This window comes from Eublepharis macularius, chromosome 10 (genome assembly GCF_028583425.1).
Source record: "Eublepharis macularius isolate TG4126 chromosome 10, MPM_Emac_v1.0, whole genome shotgun sequence".
Classification (NCBI taxonomy): Eukaryota; Metazoa; Chordata; class Lepidosauria; order Squamata; family Eublepharidae; genus Eublepharis; species Eublepharis macularius.
Window position 1 is genome coordinate 16299529 of NC_072799.1, and position 20388 is coordinate 16319916.

Sequence of the window (20388 nt, forward strand, 5' to 3'; positions counted from 1 at the left end):
AAATGGGCAGACTTACAAAGGCGGTGTTTTTCTTAGTACGAATGAATTACACATGGGGATTATTTGAATAGCTTGTGGTTGTTGTGGTTTTTCTGGGCTGTATTGCCGTGGTCTTGGCATTGTAGTTCCTGACATTTCGCCAGCAGCTGTGGCTGGCATCTTCAGAGGTGTAGCACCAAAAGACAGAGATCTCTTAGTGTCAGTGACACACCTCTGAAGATGCCAGCCACAGCTGCTGCCGAAACGTCAGGAACTACAATGCCAAGACCACGACAATACAGCCCGGAAAACCCACAACAACCATCGTTCTCCGGCCGTGAAAGCCTTCGACAATACATTGAATAGCTTGTATTGTGAATAGCAGGTTTGGAAAAGCGAGGCTGTGTTTGACAACTAAGCTATAAAACCTTCTAGATGACTTGGGCAACTTATACTATTGGACTTAAATCCTGAATTCATTTGTATCTGAGGAAGGGAACTGACTCTTGAAATCTTACTCTCTTGAAATCTCATTGGTCTTTAAGGTGCTACTGGACCCAAATCTTGCTCTACCACCATAGAACAACATGGCTACCCACCTAAAACTTTGAATGCAATGTTTCTTTTCATTGCATAAACACATCAGGCACAACCCTCCCCCCTCTCCTCAGCCCCTTCTTAGTCTATACAATTCTTCATCAGAGGTTATAATAAAATGGTAACTTCTCAAAGATACCCCATGTCAGAGAGTCAGATGACTCTCCAAGCTCATACACCCTGGAAACCTAGTTGGTCTCTAAGGTACAACTGGACTCAAGTTTATTGCAGATTAAGATCTTGTCGGCAGACAAGGGGGTTGGGGTATGAGAAACAGCTCATGCCATGACCATATCCAAGTCTCTCATGACACTTGAATATAAAAAGGCACACGCAGGAGCGGGGGTGGAGGGAGGAGAATAAAGTTTTCAACCAGCCTCAATCTGGAAGCAAAGAGAAAGCTTCAAGTTAATATGAAACCAACTATACACAGGACCTATATATCTTCAAATAGCACAACACACAAAGCTGAAGGGGAAAGGGCTATAGTGCTAGACAAAATAATGACTATTTGCTTTCATTATGGAATCATAAACAAAGTTACACCCTTCTAAGTCCATTGAAGTCAGTTTCCTTAGAAGGGTGTAACTTTGCTTAGGATGTCTTTTTTAATGAAAACAAATTTATAAACAGCATTCTAAACAAAATTATACCCTTCTAAGCCAACTGACTTGAATGGACTTAAAAGGGAGTAACTCTGTTTAGGACTACACTGATAGTACAGTAACACCCCAAATACGCTTTTATGGATGGATATCCCCCCAATTTCAACTACCAAAAAGTGTGGCTGGTCAAAATGGATTCTAAGATCCCCACAGGAATTAACTATTTTAACAGGTACTGTAAATCCATTTTGCAATTCGATGAAAAAGAAAGTAATGCATAAAAGTTTATACAGGTGCTTGATGTTGCAGAGTAGATGAAGAGTCTGGAAATCTTAATATGATTAACATTCTATCCATTTAGGAGTAATTTCCCACATTACAAGTTAAATTCACTGACGTGCTTTTGCAAGACATTCCCATGAGGAAAGTCAAAATATTGGAAGGAGTTATCCCTGTATCCACTGTGTCAAAAGCAGACATGGTGTTGCATCTTTCATATACAATATAGCTTTCAACCATAGATTTTCTCCTGTTGAATCCCTCCATGCACAGAAACTGTATCACAGAAAGCAGCCTCTAGGAAGATTTGTACCATCAGAACTTCAGTGGAATAAAACAGTGCAAATCAGACAAGCCCCACAACAAGTTGCACAGATGGTATCAAGGTTAATAGTTCCAGAACATGTTCTTAACTGGTTCTCATCTGACAACAGCACACTCAGTGAGAACATTGATTTGTACTTTTGCTTCTACAGAATTGATTTCTTGGCATAAACTGACCCTCACTGGAAAACACATTCAGTTCTGCCCTCCCTACAGCATTTCTTTCAGTTGTACCATAATCAACATGAAAAGCAATTGCTAGCATGACATTAGACAGCTAACACAGGTGAAGATAACTTAGTTTTTTGTACATAGTACAAGACAAAGCACTCACATAAAATTATTCTTCTAATGACTGGATTTTCCTCTGTGAGGAAATGAGCACATTCTGAAAGTAATTTTAGTTTCACCAGTTTCAAATTAATTTGTGTATAAACACTTGCAAAATCAGGGCTCACCAGGATACTTAAAGATAGAGGACATGTTTTAATTAAGATCCAGTTCAAAGACCAAAAATAAAGAATTTGCTTGAGTTTTTCTATATTCTGTTGACAGGAAAAATACTATATACTGCATAAAACCAAAGGACTAGTAAACAAAATAAATATCATCTGTTAAGATGGGAGATAACCAAATCAAGTAGCATATAACAGACTCCATTTTCTTACAAACCAGGATTGACAAGCTATGTTAGCATCCGGAGAAGAAAACATATACTATCACGCCATCAGGTAATGACAATTCACCAACTTGCTAATTTCACCACTGAACTTTGTCTGAAAAACATTGCTGAAATGCACAAACAACTTCCCAGTACCCTCACTTACTATGGCCACAAGCAATTCAATTGACAGTATGAAAGGTTGAAACTACATTAAATCACTGTTTGCTTTTTGTTACGATGTATCAAAGAGAGATGATTAATCTTAATAGCATTATCCTATTTCCTTTTCATTGCAAGAAAATAACAGAAACAAAAACACAATCTTTGTGTTTATTATATGGAAAATGAATGTCTCTACCCAGGAGTTATAAACATTTTTTTAAAATTTTCCCTTTTCAAGGCGGGGTGGGTGGGTGGGATGTCACCTAGGTGACAATCATTAGATTGTATAAGGACCTTAGTGGCCTTGATGAGGGCAGAAAGACAAGGTACAAATTTTGTGAATAAATATCCAATTCCCTTTTGTGACACTTAAAAATGATTCACTCCTCATCTCCCCCCACCTGTACACACACAAATAATTGATGTCTACGTACTTCCACTTTGGAGCGGCTTTTTTACAAGTGAAAGATGACTTAAAAATTATGGCAAATATGCACCCACATATTGCAAGAAAGATCAGCAGAACATGTGTGTAATATCTTAATTCCTTCTTTCACACAATATAAGCCACTGATGCTAAAGTCCTTCCACTGGTCTGCAAAAGTATGGCTTGCCTGTTTACCGCCCCCTCCCATCCCATCCTACTCCCCATCACCCTCTGTTACCCAGTTCTACGGGAAGCAAGCAGGCAAGCCAAAACGTCACCAAGAAAGTTTATATTGTTTGGTATAGATGGCTGTGTGGATCTGCAGTACAACTGTAGGATTAGAGTCCAGCAGCACCTTAGAACCCATCAAGATTTTTCAAGAGTGTAAGCTTTTTAGAGTCAAAGCTCTCTTCTTCAGATACAGAAGGAGCTTTGACTCTAAAAAGCTTACATTCTTTCTATCTTTCTTCAGATAACAATATCTGAAGAAGCTTCATGTGAAGAAGGCAGCTCTGAGTTTCAAAAGTTCATACCCTGAAAATCTTGTTGGGCTCTAAGGTACCACAGGACTTAAAACGCTACTATTCTAGTGCAGACTCACACGGCTACCCTCCTGAAACTATATTCATGGAATGCACCACATTAAGCCACATGGAATGCAAATCTACCAACCTTACGAAATTTGTATTTATTTATTATTTGTAGCCTGTCTTTCTCACCTAGATTACACAGTGCTAGCCAGTTCAGTCCATTTCAAAGACATGCCAATAAACAATGTAACAGGGTGCTGAAATGCAAATTTGGAAAGATTCAAAATTAGCAAGAATCCAATACAGAGTGGAAGAAATACTACAAGAGAGCATAAGCAATTCTAAGACAGACCTATTCCGCAACAAACTTGCCCCCTGACATCCTGACTCCCTTCTTTACTTTACCCTTCCCAACCTAACCAGGTTAGAAAGGCTCAGGGATCTCCTCATATCTGAATAAGGGAGCTCTGGCTGTCATTAGCTTACACCCTGAATATCTTGTGGGTCTTGAAGATACCGCTGGACTCCCACCAGGCTGAAAAATATGTTTGTCTTGCAAAGGTGCTAGCGGACTTGAACCTGGCTCCTCTACTACTGACCCACAGGGCTTCCCATCTGCATTTAACCTATCTGGACCAGCCTAAAATCTTCACCCCCCTAACCGAGGCAGGCCATTTTTCTTTTTAAAGCCGCCTCTCTAAGGCTGTAGAGAAGAGCAAGAATCCAGTAGCATAAGACTGACAAAATTTGTGGTAGAGTATGAGCTTTCGTGAGTCACAGCTCACTTCTTCAGATACCCGCAAGAGTCCAGTAGCACCTATAAGACTGACAACATTTATGGTCGGGTAGGAGCTTTCGCGAGTCAGATACCTCAGGTATCTGAAGAAGTGAGCTGTGGTTCACGAAAGCTCCTACCCGACCACAAATGTTGTCAGTCTTGTAGGTGCTACTGGACTCTTGCTCTTTTTTACTGCTACGGAGAGACTAACACGGCGACCCATCTTGATCTCTCTAAGGCTCGCACAGAGCGACCATAATAAAAGGAGACAGGACGGAGGCGGAAACTGAGATCCGCTTTGCCCACCCCGAGCCAGCCGTGGCAGTTGAGGGCGAAGGCGGCGGTTCGCGGCTGCCCCTGTCCTCTGTCCTCCGCCACCCTCACCGCAGCCCCCCCCCCCCGGCTTTCCCCTCAGGGAGCCGCCCCCCCCCTCGGCCCGCCCCTCGCTCACCTGCCGGTCCCAACCGCCTCCGCGTCGCCCGCGCGGGGTGCCAGTCGGGCGGCCTCCCACCTGCCGGCCGCCGCGGGTCCCGCGCCCGTTCAAAATCACGCGCCCAGCGCCATTGCCCCGCCGCCGCGGCCGCCGCAGCCCATAATAGCCCCGCAGCGCCGCCCTGGCAACCTGCGAGAAGCCTTCACTCCTCGGGCTCCATTCTCCCGCCTTCCCTCCTCAAAGCTTCGCGGCCACTTCCGCTCTCCCTCCCCCGCCCGCTCCCGTCGGCAGGGAGCTTCCGGGTTGGTGACGCCACGACGCAGGAGCGTGCGCGCGTCCTTCTAGCCCTGGGGCTCTCTATGGTTCGCGCCGCGGCCTGGTCGCCTCGCTCTGTGCTGAAGAGCGGTTGGTCGTCTGCCTGCCTCGCTCCCCTCCGGACGGGACTAGAGACCGGTGGGGAGGAGAAGGGAAAATGTCGTCGGCCGTGAGGCAGGAGCTGACCCAGCTCATGAGCTCCAGCGGCTCCCACAAGGATCTGGCGGGGAAGTGAGTGGCTCTCGTCGGGTTGCCAACCTCCAGATGGGGCCTGGAGATCTCCCGGAATGACAGCTGATCTCCAGGCGACAAAGATCAGCTCCCCTGGAGAAAATTGCTGCTTTAGAGGGTTATTCCATGGCATCCCCCCCCCGAGGTCCCTTCCCTCCCCAAACCCTGTCTTTCCCAGCCCACCCAAATCTCCAGGAGTTTCCCAACCCGGAGTTGGCAGCTGTACTATCTGTGTTGCTAATAGTAACGGCGATGACAGAACTGTAGGCAGGAGTAGGCATTGGGGCGTTGGAGGGAGAAGGGTCCGGTTTTGCACTTGAGGCTTTAATAGGCACTTTCCCTGCAGAAATCAGTAGGCGACCCTTGTGACTCTTAGGACGTCGCAGGTGCTGACTAGCTGAACAACAGTGAAGCAAGCCAGGGACTGGCATCGCATCCTGACTCCCTACTTTGCTACGTCCTTCCCTCCTATTAAAGCTGCTTGCTGCCTTCGCATCCTGACTCCCTTCTTTGCTGCACCACTTCTGCCTTCTGGCTGGGAGATAAAATTCAGGCTTCTCCATTTCTCCTTATATTTGACCAATGGAGGTTTAATTCTCAACGGTGTATACCCCCTGGGAAATCTTGTTGGTCTTTAAGGTGCTACTGGACACCAGTCTTGCTATTGTGAATGGTTGCTATAAAGATTTGAATTTTACACAATTGTACTTTATGCATTTCATGACCCTTTAACCCTGCTTTTTCTACTTTTCCCCATCACCTTGTATATTAATAATAACAATAACAAAATTCAATTTATATACTGCCCTTCAGGACAACTTAACACCCACTCAGAGTGGTTTACAAAGTGTGTTGTTACTATCCCCACCAAAATCACCATGTGAGGTGGGTGGGGCTGAGAGAGTTCTTGTGACTGAGCCAAGGTCACCCAGCTGGCTACAAGTGGAAGAGTGGGGAATCAAACCTGGCTCTCCAGATTAGAGTCCTGCTGCTCTTAACCACTACAAAATGGCATGTTGTACATGCATCTGAAAAGTAGCTGTAAGCCTATGGAGTCTTGTGCAGGAATAAAACCTTGTTAGTCGTACTGGAGACAGTGCTGAGGTAGAATTCCTTACTAAGTTAGATCCTTGTCTATAAGGACTTTAAATTTCTCAGGTGTTAACTAGCTTAGCAAATCCTGGGACTCTTGAGCTGTTAAAAGTGCTAGGTATATAGCAAAACCCAGAGCTGATCAATGATGGTTATTGCATGAATGGTCTCGGCTTAACATTTGAATTTTACATAATTATCGCTTACCACACACTTCCTTCATTTCATTGCCCTTTGACCCTGCTGCTTACATTTTTGCTTCAAGTCTTGCTTGCTTGCTTAGCTTGGGTCCACTACATACATTGATGATCTAGTTTACAAAAACGAGTGCTAGGATTAAAAAGTCAGTCTTTAAGGTGCTACAGGAGCCCTGTTGAATGTCTGCCTGTTGGGCAGCTATTAAAGATAAATTAAACAAATGTAGCTTAAAATCATTCTATTGCCCTATTAGGAACTCAGTCTTCTGATGGCTTTTTGTCATGCAGCTGTTGAAGTGAAGCTTTCCCCCCCTGCGCACAGAACTGTTCCTACAAGGCAGGCTTCCATTATGTAGAGGAATTACATGCTGCCCTCCAGAGGCCAGCTTGAGGTAACCAACAAAGAAAAACCAATACCAAAAAAAATCCTAAAAGCAACAACCATAAAACCATCAATGTATAAAGTAAGCATTAAAGACAACATTATTAAATAGCCTTTAATAATACCTAGCTGTCAGGCTAGAAACAGATCATAAAGCAATACTGAAAAAGAGATTTTGGCCTGGCACTTAAAGGAAAGCACTTAAAGGTATGTGCCAGGCAAGTGGGGTGGGCATTCCAAAGCCAAGGTGCCACTACTGAAAAATCCCTCGCATTGCCATCTGCTTCACTCAGCAAGCATGGGCATAGTGACCAAAGCTTGAAAAGGGGGTCTTAATTGGTATGCTGGACAATATTCTTTATTCAGAAACAAAGCTAGCATTTTAAGCAGCACCTAGACATTCCAACTTAACTTAAAAATATAAAATCTTCCTTTAGAATTTTAATTAAGGCTACATTTCTATGTAATACTGACCTGCATCTAAATGTTACTGAAATCAGTGTAACTCTTACGTGAATATGTTCAGGATCATAACATGAATGTGGAATACAGAATGTACTTGGTATCAGAAAAATGGTGAGAGAAGCAAGCACTAGTTTATGTGTGTTGGGGGGGATTTGTTGGTCAAACAGAATGGCCAGAAGGGAAAAAGGAGGGGAATTGAAGCAGGCACTATTTATTATATTTTTTTCTCGCCTTTTCTCTCAGACACTTATAGAGGTATATGTCATTTCCTCTCTCGTTCACTCTTTTATCTTTTCAACACAGGTAGATTTGGGTTAGATTAAATACTGCTTTTGTTTATATGAAACACACACTATAAAATTAACTTTAAAAACACTCACATTTGGTGGTGTTGTAAGCAGATTTAAGAGTAATCTGTATCTTTTTAATTTTCTGGTAGGTATCGACAGATATTGGAAAAAGCCATCCAGCTGTCGGGAGCTGAACAACTGGAAGCATTGAAAGCTTTCGTAGAAGCAAGTGAGTATACATCTCGGCATTCAGGGATTGCTGAATGATGGCTTCGTAAGTGGTGAATTGCAGCCAGGCAAAGTATATGAATGCTCTCAGAGAAATTGTATGCCGATTTTGTCTTGTAAAAATAGATCTCAGTGCAATGTTTGGGCATTAGCACAAAATACCTTGAGGCCTCAGTCATAAGAATTTGTATTTTAGAAAGAAATTCTGGCAACTTTTGTTTTTATTTTACTTCATTTATATCCCTAATGGGGACCCAGAGTGGCTTACATTGTTTTCCTATTCTCCATTTCATCCTTACAGCAACCCTATGAGAGAGGTTAGGCTGCGCATGTGTGACTGGCCCAAGATCACCCAGATGGCGTCCAGGGCTGAGTGGGCGTTTGAGCTTGGCTCTCCCAGATTCTAGTCTGACAGTCTAACCGCTGTGCCACACTGGCTGTCTATCCATAGGGTTTAATCCTTGATTTGCCTTAAAAATAACTGTGGTTCTTGGCTGAATTCTGGTTAGAGTGACAGCCTTGATTCTGATTTTTGTTTTGTTGGTTTATTTCTTTTAAACTAGTGGTGAATGAAAATGTCAGTTTAGTCATTTCGCGGCAGTTGCTGACAGACTTCTGTACTCATCTTCCAAGCCTTCCAGACAGCACAGCCAAAGAAATTTACCACTTCACTTTGGAAAAGATCCAACCTCGTGTAATTTCCTTTGAGGAGCAGGTAAGAATAGAGCAATAGGAATGTATATTGGGGAGAGAGCGGATTAGCCATGACAATTGTATTGTAGAATTTACAATAACCAATATACAACTTTCACAATAAAGAAAACAGTAAAAAAGTTGTTCTTGCTGCATTTAAAACCATGAAATGCAATTAAGCAGAAGTTTTGCAGCACTAGCTAACTGAGACTGGCAACACCTGCATAACATCCAATATCTAGCTTTTTCGCCTCTGAAATTTTCTCGAACCTTTTTCTTCCATCCTGCATTCCTTCCATTTCCTTTCCTCTGTCTCCTGATGTTATCGATTCTTTACTAAGTATTTTCCTGATGGTATCTGGGTAGCATGTTGCTAAAGTAGGAGGAGGTTGTTCTCCTTCTTAGGTCCCATTTAAGTAAGTAAAGTTTTTGATCCAGACTCTTCCCCATTTCTCAGTTCCATAGGGATAACCTGAGGGATAACCTGATGTAGCTCAAATACATTCCACCTTTATTCACCTTATTTTTAGCTGGCCACACACTCACGACATTACTGAACTCTAACTAAATACCTAACTCATTGCCTTTATCCTTAATTTATAACTGTCTCTAATGCTCTTATCCTTTATGCTCTCTTTCAGTTAGCTTTGCTCTTTTCCCCTCTGACAATAGCAGCCATCAGAGACATTCTTGGTTAATATTGTGCTTACTCTCCTTTAAGGACAGCATCCACAGTCATGGTTAATATTGCATTTTCCCACTATCAAAACAGCAACCATCAGTCACTGACTTAATCACAATAGGGTATGTGCATTCCTAGCCACCTAGTCTTTGAACCTTCACTGATTTGTGCCAACCAGGTAGCTTCGCTGTATTTATGTTTCATACCAAGCCCTCTTTTCCAGGTCGCTTCTATAAGGCAACACCTTGCATCGATTTATGAGAAGGAAGAAGATTGGAGGAATGCAGCGCAAGTGTTGGTGGGGATTCCTTTGGAAACAGGCCAGAAGTAAATACCATGATTAGAAGAGTTGTAATTTACTATTTTATTTTCTCTCCCCCCCCCCTTAATATATGTGTTGGAGGAAAATGTTCCATTTTGATGTATCTAGAGTCTAACTTCTTGGGCAGCCAGGAGTTTGATTTATCTTATGCAGTGGCAGCCATACAGAGATTTTGTCTGTCTCTGGACACTTCTCTCCTGCCTGTTCAAACAGGATCCTTTTAGAGTATTTCTTATCACTCTTCTTGCAGCGGAGTATGCCCCCCCCCCCCCGCATTGTCAGACACTAACTAGGACTCTTGCATTCTTTTCTAACCGCTGTATGGCAGAGCAGAAGGCTGTTTACTATCTTGGTTGTCTTGCACATTTGACTCTTAAAAACCGAGATATACCTTGTCACTAGTTTTCCTTTAGTAATGGGCTGCATTTAGTTTTAATTAAGCAATAAGATTAGCTTGTGAACCTCTCAAAGGGTTTTTTTTCTTTTAAAGTTTTACTTCCTGTTTCTTTGTCAATAAAGCCTGAAGCTTTTGCCTTTTTTAAATGACAAAATTGCTCATAGTTTTGTATTGGATTCACTTCGCGTTACTTGTCTAACAATGTAATCCTAAACAGAATTTCATCCTTTGAATGTCATTGAAATCATTGGACTTAGAATGATTTAACTCTGATTAAGATCATACTGTCAATCAGTCTGTATTGTTATTTTCAGTTATGATGACAGCACAGAAGTTTGGGAAAAGGAGGGAAACTATTTGAGTAAAGATGAAATGAAATTTTTCTTCTTTCATGGGCAATTGCGTAGCTTTACAAAAATTTGTATAGAAATATGGCTTATTTTGACTAATTCTTCCGCATTGCCTTTTTATTCCATCTTCAGCTGCCACAGTTAGTGGGAAAGGAGGCGTATAAATATTTTAATTTAAAAATATTCTCCCATTCTTCCGCCACTCCATTGGCTACCCATCAGTTACCAGACTCATGTCTAAAGAAGGGAGCTCTGGCTCTCAAAAGCTTATACTCTGAAACTCTTGTTGGTCTCTAAGGTGCCAGTGGACTCAAATCCTGCTGTTCTACTGCAGACCAACTAACTACTATCAGTTACCAGGCTCATTTCAAGGTTTTGGCTATCACATAAAAGGCCTTTCATGGCCTTTGCTCTTCCTATATATGGGAGTGCCTCTCCCCCTGTGATCTGCTAGAGCAGCTTCACTCATCTCAGCAGGGCCTTCTGCAGATATCACCCCGCAAATGGGCAAAATCAACAGCTGCCTATACACAAGCATTCTCTAAAGTGGCCCCTACCTTATGCCTAATGAGGTCAGAAAGCTTCTACTCTCCTAGCGTACCACAAACTCTGCAAAACTCAATTATTCAGGAGGGGGCTTTGTTACATGGGTTAATAGCACCATTCTGCAAGGAAATGGTTCAAAAAGATGCTTTGATAAAGGGATAGGGACTGTAGACTATACTACTATGCACTGTCTGTAACTATCAATTATTATATCATGAGAAATTATGTTTGTTTCAATGTTGTTTCAGCTCCGTATCAGATTTCTGCAATGTATACCCTACTATATTGTTTCTTGAATATCCCAGTTGTTGATCACATTGAATTACTCTGTATAACCCATTGAGTCTCATTGAGAAAGACAGAATGTAAATAATGTAAATAAATAAAATGAACAAATACTGAAGGAGAAAGAGAAGGGTTCCTGAACAGCCTCACAGGGTTTATACTCATTCCTCTATGATTTGACAAGGAAGCGAGCATTCCTTTCAACTGTGTGGAAGGAAAGAGTTCGTTTCCCTGAAACAGGTCTTCCTTGTTTAACGGGGCATTAAGGCTCAGAAGAAGTGGCAGGGTAAAAAATGTAGCTTAAAAGCCATTATTTCAACCAGCTTTAACATGTCTCCTTTTGTGATGAAATGGGGCCATTGTGGAAAATGGGCCACACCTTAATTTCTTGGTGGATATTCAGGCCATTCTGCTATAGCATAGTGGTAAAGTGGTTGGGTTGTACATCAGCACTTTGCTGGTTCCAATCCTAGTACTCCTGTGAGCTCAGCAGGTGGCCTTGGGTAAGCCATTCCTCTCATCCCCAGTTCTTTAGCTGTATTGTGGGGATAATAATAACATTGACGTTGTTCACCGCTCTGCATGTGGCCCAAATCTGTCTAGAAGAGCAGTATAATAAGCACAGTTGTTATTATAATTGTCAGGGGTAAACATTACACAGCTGCAGTGTGTTGTAAATTCATGTTGGCCACTTCTAGATATTTAAAGAAGTAAGTATCATGTGTCAGACTTTGCCTTTTCCTCCTGTCTCCATTCTAGGCAATACAATGTAGACTATAAACTGGAAACCTATCTGAAAATTGCCCGGCTCTATCTGGAAGACGATGATCCCGTTCAGGCAGAGGCGTATATCAACAGAGCCTCCCTTCTGCAGAATGAATCAACCAATGAGCAGCTACAGATCCACTATAAGGTGACATTGTTTGTATCAATTTTTGGTCTGTGGACAGAGAAGTTAGTTAAGAGTATTACGGCTTCTGGATGATGAAGTTACTAACTACCACCTGTCTCATTGGCCTTCACAGCAGCTCAGTGAACTAGAAAACAGATTGTGTCTTTGTTCCTCAGACTTTGCATCTAAGCAAGTGCCCCAAGCCATGCATCACATTAAAATAGCTGGGGTTTGGAGACGTATCTTCTAGGAGGAAAGCCAGAACCCAGTTCCCCTCCCACCACCTCGGGTCAACTTTGAGAAGGTGTTGGTCAAACTAAATGGCATAGATTCAGCTCACTCAAAGTGTCCTGTTGACAAGTCCCATTGCTTCACTTTTCTTTACATTGGGGTTAGGAAATTATTTAGGATTGGGAACATACTGTATCCCTGCAGGGGCCAGATTTAGCTTAGGGACTGCTGTTTGCTAACCCATAACTTGATACACTGGCCTGCAGCTTGCCAGTTTAAAATTGATGAGTGTTATAAGAAGTGAAATCCCATTTCCTTTCCTTCCCCCTTAATGCTCCAGCTTCCTTCCCCTCCCTCTGCTTACTTTGGCTTCTCTACTTGCTCCTGCCTATTTGTTTGCCCCTTCCCTGCCAACTGGGGCTGAGGGGAGAGAGCAGGCAGGGCGAGGCAAGTTGGAATCCATTCCAGCTTCCCCTCGTCTCCTGCGTCTGGTGTTAAGGCAACTTAAAATGCTGCCCAAATTCCACACTTATTAACTTGGGGTTACACCAGAAATAGTTTTGTTTAAAAAAACCTTTTTTCTGTACATTTACAGAACACACTGTCGTAGCTGTAGCGGTCCCATTCTGCAGATTTGCCTGTTTGCATAGAGGCTAGTCCTTGGCTGTTAGATATGCAGATATGGCACACTGGCTTGATGCCTGTACCTTCCCTCTGCTTGTGCAGGAGTGATTCTCCATTGCAAAGCAGGTTTCTGTAGTCCTGGGCACTTTCCACTCTTGCATGATGCTGCCTTCGTGTAAGTGGAAAGCACAAGCTTGGAAGACCATGCTCTGAAATGGAGAACCAGCACAAGCGGAAGCCAAGGAGTGTGTGCGTGGTTTTTTAAACAAGATGCTGTTGTCTTCTCAGCCTTAAATACTGTCTTAAATTATTTCCATTGTATTGTTTTCCTGCTTCAGGTGTGCTACGCTCGTGTTCTCGACTACAGAAGGAAGTTCATTGAAGCTGCTCAGAGATACAATGAACTCTCATACAAGAGCATAGTCCACGAAAGTGAGAGATTGGAGGCTCTGAAGCATGCCTTGCACTGCACGATCTTAGCATCCGCAGGTATGACCCCGGATCAAGGCATTTGTAATCTTTTGGGTGAATAGCCGTAGTTTTGGACAAGCCACGGAAGCTATTTATTACCCTGACACTAGACAGAAATTAGTTTGGGTCTCTTCATGCAAACTTTGAGAGTGTGACTCACAGGCTCAGGCTGGCTGCATGCTATGGAATTTCGCCAGTTTATTTATTGAGTACCTTTCCCATTGAGACTTCAGGTGGATTACAGAGTTACAAAAATGACACCGTATAATACAAACCATGCTATGAAAACTGGGTTCCACAAGTATAATACATCTCAAAAGCAATGTAGTATGAGGGGGGAACTGTCTAAAATGTCCACAGACAACCAAATCCCTATTTCTGCTATAAAAAGTGCCCTCCTGCATAATTCTGTTTTACGACATCCCTGTACAGTTCATAAAAAGCCATGATGAATAGATGCATTTTATAAATTCTTTAAAACAATAGATAGTGTGGGAGCCTATCTTACCTTGTAAGGCCAGGCCATTCCATCAGGTGCAAGCCACAGCAGAGAATGCTCAGGTACGGGCAGCTGCCTTTCGGAAAGGGGGACCCTGAGCTGTCTCTGCAGAGCATTACGAGCTTTTGGCACGTAGCGTTTGTGGGCACAGGCCACACCACGAAGGGCTTTGTGGTTGATAACCAAGCATTTTAATTTGTCCATATGCATGTTTCTTAGGAGTAAGTCTTCTTGCAAGTTCTGGCTTCTCAAGGGTACTTAACAGCCTTAATCATACTCTGTATCTAAACAGAGAGAAATTAATTTTAGTACTTTTCTAAGCAGATCCAGTAAGTCCTCTTTGATATATTTTTAAAGCACTAATCAATTCTTAAAGCTCTGTTTGGACAAATATCCAAAATTGTTAACAGGTTAAAAAGAAATGCGGCAAGGAGTAGTTTGCTTTTTTGTCTCTTTAGAACAGCAATATGTATTTCCAGTGACAAAATATTCATCTGTTAGATATATAAGCTGCAGTATAGATCTCTTTTCAGTGGAAGGTTTTATACTCAGATTAATCCTTATGATTACTGAAACCAACAGTGGAATCCTAAGCAGAGTTACTCCAGTCTAAGCCCATTGATTTTGATGGGCTTAGACTGGAGTAACTCTGCTTAGGATTCCACTGCAAATCACTGTACGGTGTCATTCTTCAAGGTTATCATATATATAAGCAGAAAATATTGTCTGTTTCCATAAAAAGTCTCTGCTTAAGCAATCTGCACCCAAAAGGCTCTTGTATGCTTCAGTTTGATAAACATTTATCCTGGAATTTAGAGTCCAGATCTAAGGTTCTTTAGCTGGATAGCCTCTCTCTGACATCAGAGCACACTTGCATCAAAGGAGATGGGACGATACTGAGAAAACAGAAGTCCAGCAAGACAGTGCAAAATGGAAGGAGGTCAGGACTGTCAGTAGTATTCACACAACTTGTCAGAATGATGGGTTTTGATTTGGATTTGTCTGGTTCTCTGTGGTTGCTTCCACACACATTGGATAATCCACTTTCAATACTCTTTAGTGAACATTTGAAACTGATTTTCCATGTGTGGAACAAAAAATCCACTTCTAAAGGATTGCAAAAGTGCATTGAAAGTGCATTATTCAACGTGTGTGGAAATGGCCACTGTCTTAATTCCTCCTTTGTAGGGGGAAGAAACATGGTCAGCCTTTCATTAATGAGCCAGAGAGGACAGTGTAGAGGTTTCAGCATACAGATGGTTTGAATTCATTCCTGAGAACTGATAGGAAGAAACCCACCCTTTCCGCACACCATCATGTATGAAGAATTGGCATGTCGGCTATGTGCATCATAGGCCAAAGTGAACAGTACTGAATTGAGCAAGGTTTGAGTCCAGTAGCACCTTAAAGAGCAGGAAGACTTGATCTGTAAGGTTCCACTGGACTCTAACCTTGATCATCTACTGCACAGCAACATAGCTACCCACCCGAAAGTATTAAATTGAGCATTCTTATTTTCTCCAGGACAGCAGCGTTCTCGTATGCTTGCCACTCTTTTCAAGGATGAGCGGTGCCAGCAGCTAGCGGCCTATGGGATCCTGGAGAAAATGTATCTGGACAGGATTATCCGAGGGAATCAGTTACAAGAATTTGCCGCGATGCTCATGCCACATCAGAAAGCAACGACTGCGGATGGTACGTGTGACTCTTAAATTGTGGGTGTGCCCTACCCTGAATTTCTCGGGGAATGCATCCATTTTTCCTTTTTCTTCACAAAGTTACGCATTCTTTCCTTCACACCTTCTGTATAGCAGTATTGAGCCAGAAAGGTTTTGTGATAATTCCACACATTATGCGTACGTGTTACGTGTTGTCAAGTTGTTTCCAACTTATGGCAACCCTATGAATGATTGACCTCCAAAATATCCTGTCATTGCTCAGCCTTGCTCAGGTCTTGCAAAGTGAAAGCTGTGACTTCCTTTATTGAGTCAATCCATCTGATGTTAGATCTTCTTCTTTTCCTATTGCCTTTAGCTTTTCCTACTATGACTGTCTCTTCCATTGAGTCTTGTCTTCTCATGATGTGTCTAAAGAACAATAGCCTCAGATTCATCATTTTAGCTTCTAGGGAGAATTCGGGCTTGTTGTGATCTAGATCTCACTTACGCATCTTAAAACCCACATTTGCCATGAAGTATGTACTGAACAGGAGTGGCAGCCAGTCACACCTTCCTGTGCCGTCCAGTGCTCAGATTTACAGAATGTGTGAATGCAAGCCACATTTTATATGGTTAGGTGTACATCTAAATGGTTTAATGAAGTCGCTCCCACTATCTTGGATGAAGAAATAGGATTTTGCATGGGAAATGAAGGACCAAGGGGCAGAGCACATTGCCATTTGGTGGGAAGCCAAGATTAGGAAGGGTTTTTCGTTGACTTACACCTGAATGCCGGTGTTGAAAGAATGCAGGATAGGTGAGCTAATCGTCTTCAACAACTCCTAGCGAGGGCTGACCATCCTATCACTTGATATCCCTCTCCCGTCAGGGAAGCGCACGTAGTTCTTCCTCTCCTGAGAGAGGGTGACAGCACCGTTGCTGGGGCTTGACTGAGGAGCACTGGACGTTGGCTGTCTGTGTTGATTCCCCCACAGTTATCAGCCAGCAGTGACCTGGACTTGAGTGGCAGTCAACATAAACAACCACAGCAGTCCCTTCTCGTGTTACCAGGACCTGGCTTGCTTAGGGATCCTGCATGTGGAACAACTCAACTTGCGTTTGGCAGCTGGGAGGCTGAGCTGTCTCTGAAAGCCCATGAAGGGACATGGCCGATCCTTCCTCTCTTGGCTTATTCTTTCCACTGAGAGGAGGCAGGCCCAGCTCCTAGCTTACTCTGTTCCTCCTCCTCTCCTGGCATCATTTCCCCTTGACGGAAGAATCGTCAGCCTGCTTTTGGATTGCCACTCAAAGTTTGTGAACGCTTTCCTTAGCCATCACATATGAATATACCTTACTTTTGGTCCATCGAGATCAGTATTGCCTACTCGTGACTGGCAGCGGCTTTCCAGGTCTCAGGGAAGAGGTCTTTCACATCATCTACTGCCAGACTCTTTTAAGTGGAGATGCCAGGGACTGAACTTGAGACTTTCTGCACTTGTTGTAATGCCTTTTATCTGTTTATACCTCTGGGTGTGGTATGGCTAAATATCTACCAATTTCTCAAGCGAGTATCATGTACAATTTAATTGTTTCTGTGCTGCCATCAACAATGCCAGCTTTGTACCACCATTTTATTTAGAGTCTCACTACATGAGTGAGACTAAATAAAATACCACATCTCAGGAGATGCAGTGGTAGTCGGGAAGGGTAGTTTAAAAAAGCAGAGACAGCGGCATGGCAAAGGATTTGCTAAACTGGAGCTGTGTGAAGGGGCTATGAAATGTCAGAAAGGAAACTTCAGCCCGTTATAACCTCTCCAGGTCCAAGCCTGGCTCTGGAAGGCAGCTCCAGTCCATTTCCATTCCTCACTGCTCTCTGGTTGTGATCCCACACAGTTTTAAACTGGAGAGGTGAAATTAACAAACACTTTAAGGAGCAATTTCTGCCGGTCTGTCTTTTTAAACTACGCTTCCTGGCTAACATTGCATCTCCCTGTATTTGACAAATATGTGCCAAGGCGTCTCATGTAGACAGATTCGTAGAAAGAGAGAATTGTTACTGTAGTCTACTTTTATCCAAACAATAATTGTAGTTTATTTTTATCTAAACAATCATGCTCTTTCTAAATTAATGACAGTATGCTTTTTTATGTTTTTCTCTTGTTTTGTAGTGGATTGTTTTTGAAAGGGGCAGGTATGCGTGGCATACATCGTATTCCAAATATGTGTTTGACTTATAGCCAGGCATGAATTGAATGTCAAACTGTTGGTTTTTCTCATCAGGTTCTAGTATCTTGGACAGAGCTGTGATTGAACATAATTTGTTATCTGCAAGCAAGCTGTATAACAATATTACTTTTGAAGAACTTGGAGCGTTATTAGAAATTCCTGCAGCCAAGGTACATTGTTTAGGGCCTTCTGCTTGATGGCATTAAATCACCCTGCTCTTACGTGGTAGGAGTGGAAGTTTCCATGTAACTCTGGATCCTTTGCCTGCCTTGCTGTTTGGGCACCCACCCACCTTCCTCTAGGTACCCCAAGCAGGGCTTGCCCAGTAGTTTGAACATCGGTGTGTTTGATTTCGGCTAGGGAGACTTATAGTGATTCCGCACACATTGGATAATGCACTTCCAATCCTCTTTATAGATCAATTGGAATGGATTTTTTCATGTGCGGAACAAAAAATCCACCTCAAACGATTGATAAAGTGCATTGAAAGTGCATTATCCAATGTGTGCGGAATCAGCCTTAGATTCAAATACCTGCTTGGCTCTGAGGCTCATTGCATGCACTTCAACATTTCTCAGCTTTATTTACAGGACTTCTGTAAAGCTGCCTCTGGTCTCTGTACAGGAACGGCAGGATATGTGACATATAATCACTTGTAGTAATATATTTGGAGCCACGAATCTTTTCTTTCCTTTTAAGAGCCACTTCACTTGCATATGGAATAGTTTGTGTGAAAAATAGATCAAAGGGATCACACGCTGCCCGATGTTCTCCTCTGAGTGAGAATAGATTGGTCCTGTTTCCAATCTTCCTCCTTTTTCAGTTGTGATAATCCTGCCCACTTTCCCCGTGAACGGCATCAGAAGGTAGTGGCACCGCTTTGAGTTTTCTGACATTCTGCCAATCATGAAGTTATGCTACCTTTCACCCTTAATATTGAGATCAGACCAACACATCCCTAGGTTAATCTCATACTTCTATAATTAACCCATGCAAAAATCTCTGGGTGAACATGGATTTATATAACTTTTCTCTGCCACTATCGTGCATGTATGTTTGAAATGTCGTCGTGGTGACACTTTTGGAACTCATTTTGGTTTTTTTCAGGCAGAAAAAATAGCCTCTCAGATGATAACAGAAGGCCGCATGAATGGATTTATTGATCAGATAGATGGAATCGTTCACTTTGAAAGTAAGTTTGATTAGAGGTTTTCTTTTCCTTTCTATGTAGATGAGCGAGGGAAAGATATGCAAAGATCAGCATAAAATAGTTTGGTTGTTCTTGGTATAGTCACCAGATGGCAGTGATGTCCAAGGAAATTACTGTGCTATGCAGTACTGTCCATCTGCATGATTTTTTTAATAATCTGGAATACCTGTACTGAGTAGACCTGATAACAGAGGAAACTAATTTTTTTTTTCCTTTGGATCTATGGCAGTACGTAAACTTAGCAGAAATATCATAGTGTGAGGATGAGTTCTGCTATTATCCGTTATTAATTGTGTCTTTTAGCTCGTGAAGCGTTGCCAACATGGGACAAACAGATCCAGTCGCTTTGCTTCCAAGTTAACAATCTTTTGGAGAAGATTAGCCAGACTGCCCCAGAATGGACAGCACAGGCAATGGAAGCTCAGATGGCTCAGTAGACTCCCCGTGCTTCAGAGAGGGAAAGGTTTTTTTTTTCTGAAAATGTGAAATAGACATATGAAATTGAACTTATTGCTTTGACTCAACTTCTGATATGACCATGCATAGACAAAGTGTAGAATGTATATATTGTGTACCATTTCTACTTTTTTTTTTTTGCTCAAAGGCACATTAGTACAGCATACGTAAATCAGTTTTAAAGCTGTTTAAAATAACCACACAGAGAACAAAAGTGTTAAGTTTTGTATCAATTTCAGTTGCTTAGTGGCCTTGTGAATATTTTTTTGTGTTGTGAAAACTGAAGTGCCATATTCTCTTTAGTTATAGTTATTCCAATAAAGACATGTCGGGCGTTAATGAAATGTACAGTGTCTTAATCTGTCAACATTCATTTGCTGTGTTTTGTCTTCTCGTCGGCAAGATCCTTTGCATAAAACCACAAGAATTTTATAAGCATCTCATGATGAATTTACATTCTTCGAACTCTTTCATTATTAAACTTTTTTTTAAAAAAATGGATTTTGATTTAAAATGTTATGTCAATAAATATCTGCAATATTTTTAGTGGGAAGAAAATATGTGACAGGGCATCCTCTAGCCCAGGGGTGGGCAAATTGTGGCCCGCGGGCCACATGCAGCCCACTACAGAGTTTTTTGTGGCCCACCAAGACTGTCAGAAAAACCCGCCTTGAACCGAGCTATAGATGATATGAAATTAGCACAATAAATTGAATAAAACTACCACTATTTTATTTAATTTATATTTATTGATTTTTATGATACAATTTATACCTTTTCTGAAATGCAAAGTTAACTAATGAATACAATCATTTTAAAAGGTGCGGCCCTCCGCTAACCTCCGGTCCCACAAAAGTGGCCCCCGA

At 42.2% G+C, this 20388-nt stretch overlaps 2 protein-coding genes across 3 annotated transcripts in view; one reads left to right on the forward strand and one right to left on the reverse strand.

Moving 5' to 3' along the window:
* LIN54 (lin-54 DREAM MuvB core complex component) overlaps positions 1-4897 on the reverse strand; it is a 40744-nt gene extending 35847 nt beyond the window's left edge. Inside the window, exons 1-2 of the mRNA XM_054990089.1 lie at positions 4797-4897; positions 3757-3824 (exon numbers count right to left, since the gene is read on the reverse strand). The gene's annotated coding sequence lies outside the window, so the exon portion shown is untranslated. The remainder of the gene's footprint in view (positions 1-3756; positions 3825-4796) is intronic.
* A 237-nt stretch (positions 4898-5134) lies between these two features.
* On the forward strand, positions 5135-19866 carry COPS4 (COP9 signalosome subunit 4). 2 transcript variants are annotated; one of them, XM_054989963.1, is made up of 11 exons: positions 5237-5324; positions 6902-7005; positions 7900-7979; positions 8542-8693; positions 9577-9680; positions 12013-12166; positions 13339-13489; positions 15495-15665; positions 17911-18026; positions 18964-19048; positions 19370-19866. In XM_054989963.1, coding segments are annotated over exons 3-11 (1068 nt in total). In that variant the 5' UTR covers positions 5237-5324; positions 6902-7005; positions 7900-7978; the 3' UTR covers positions 19504-19866. The 2 variants fall into 2 exon arrangements, with proteins under 2 accessions (XP_054845939.1, XP_054845938.1); XM_054989964.1 differs by lacking the exon at positions 6902-7005 and having other exon boundaries at positions 5135-5324.
* The last annotated feature ends 522 nt before the right edge of the window (positions 19867-20388 follow it).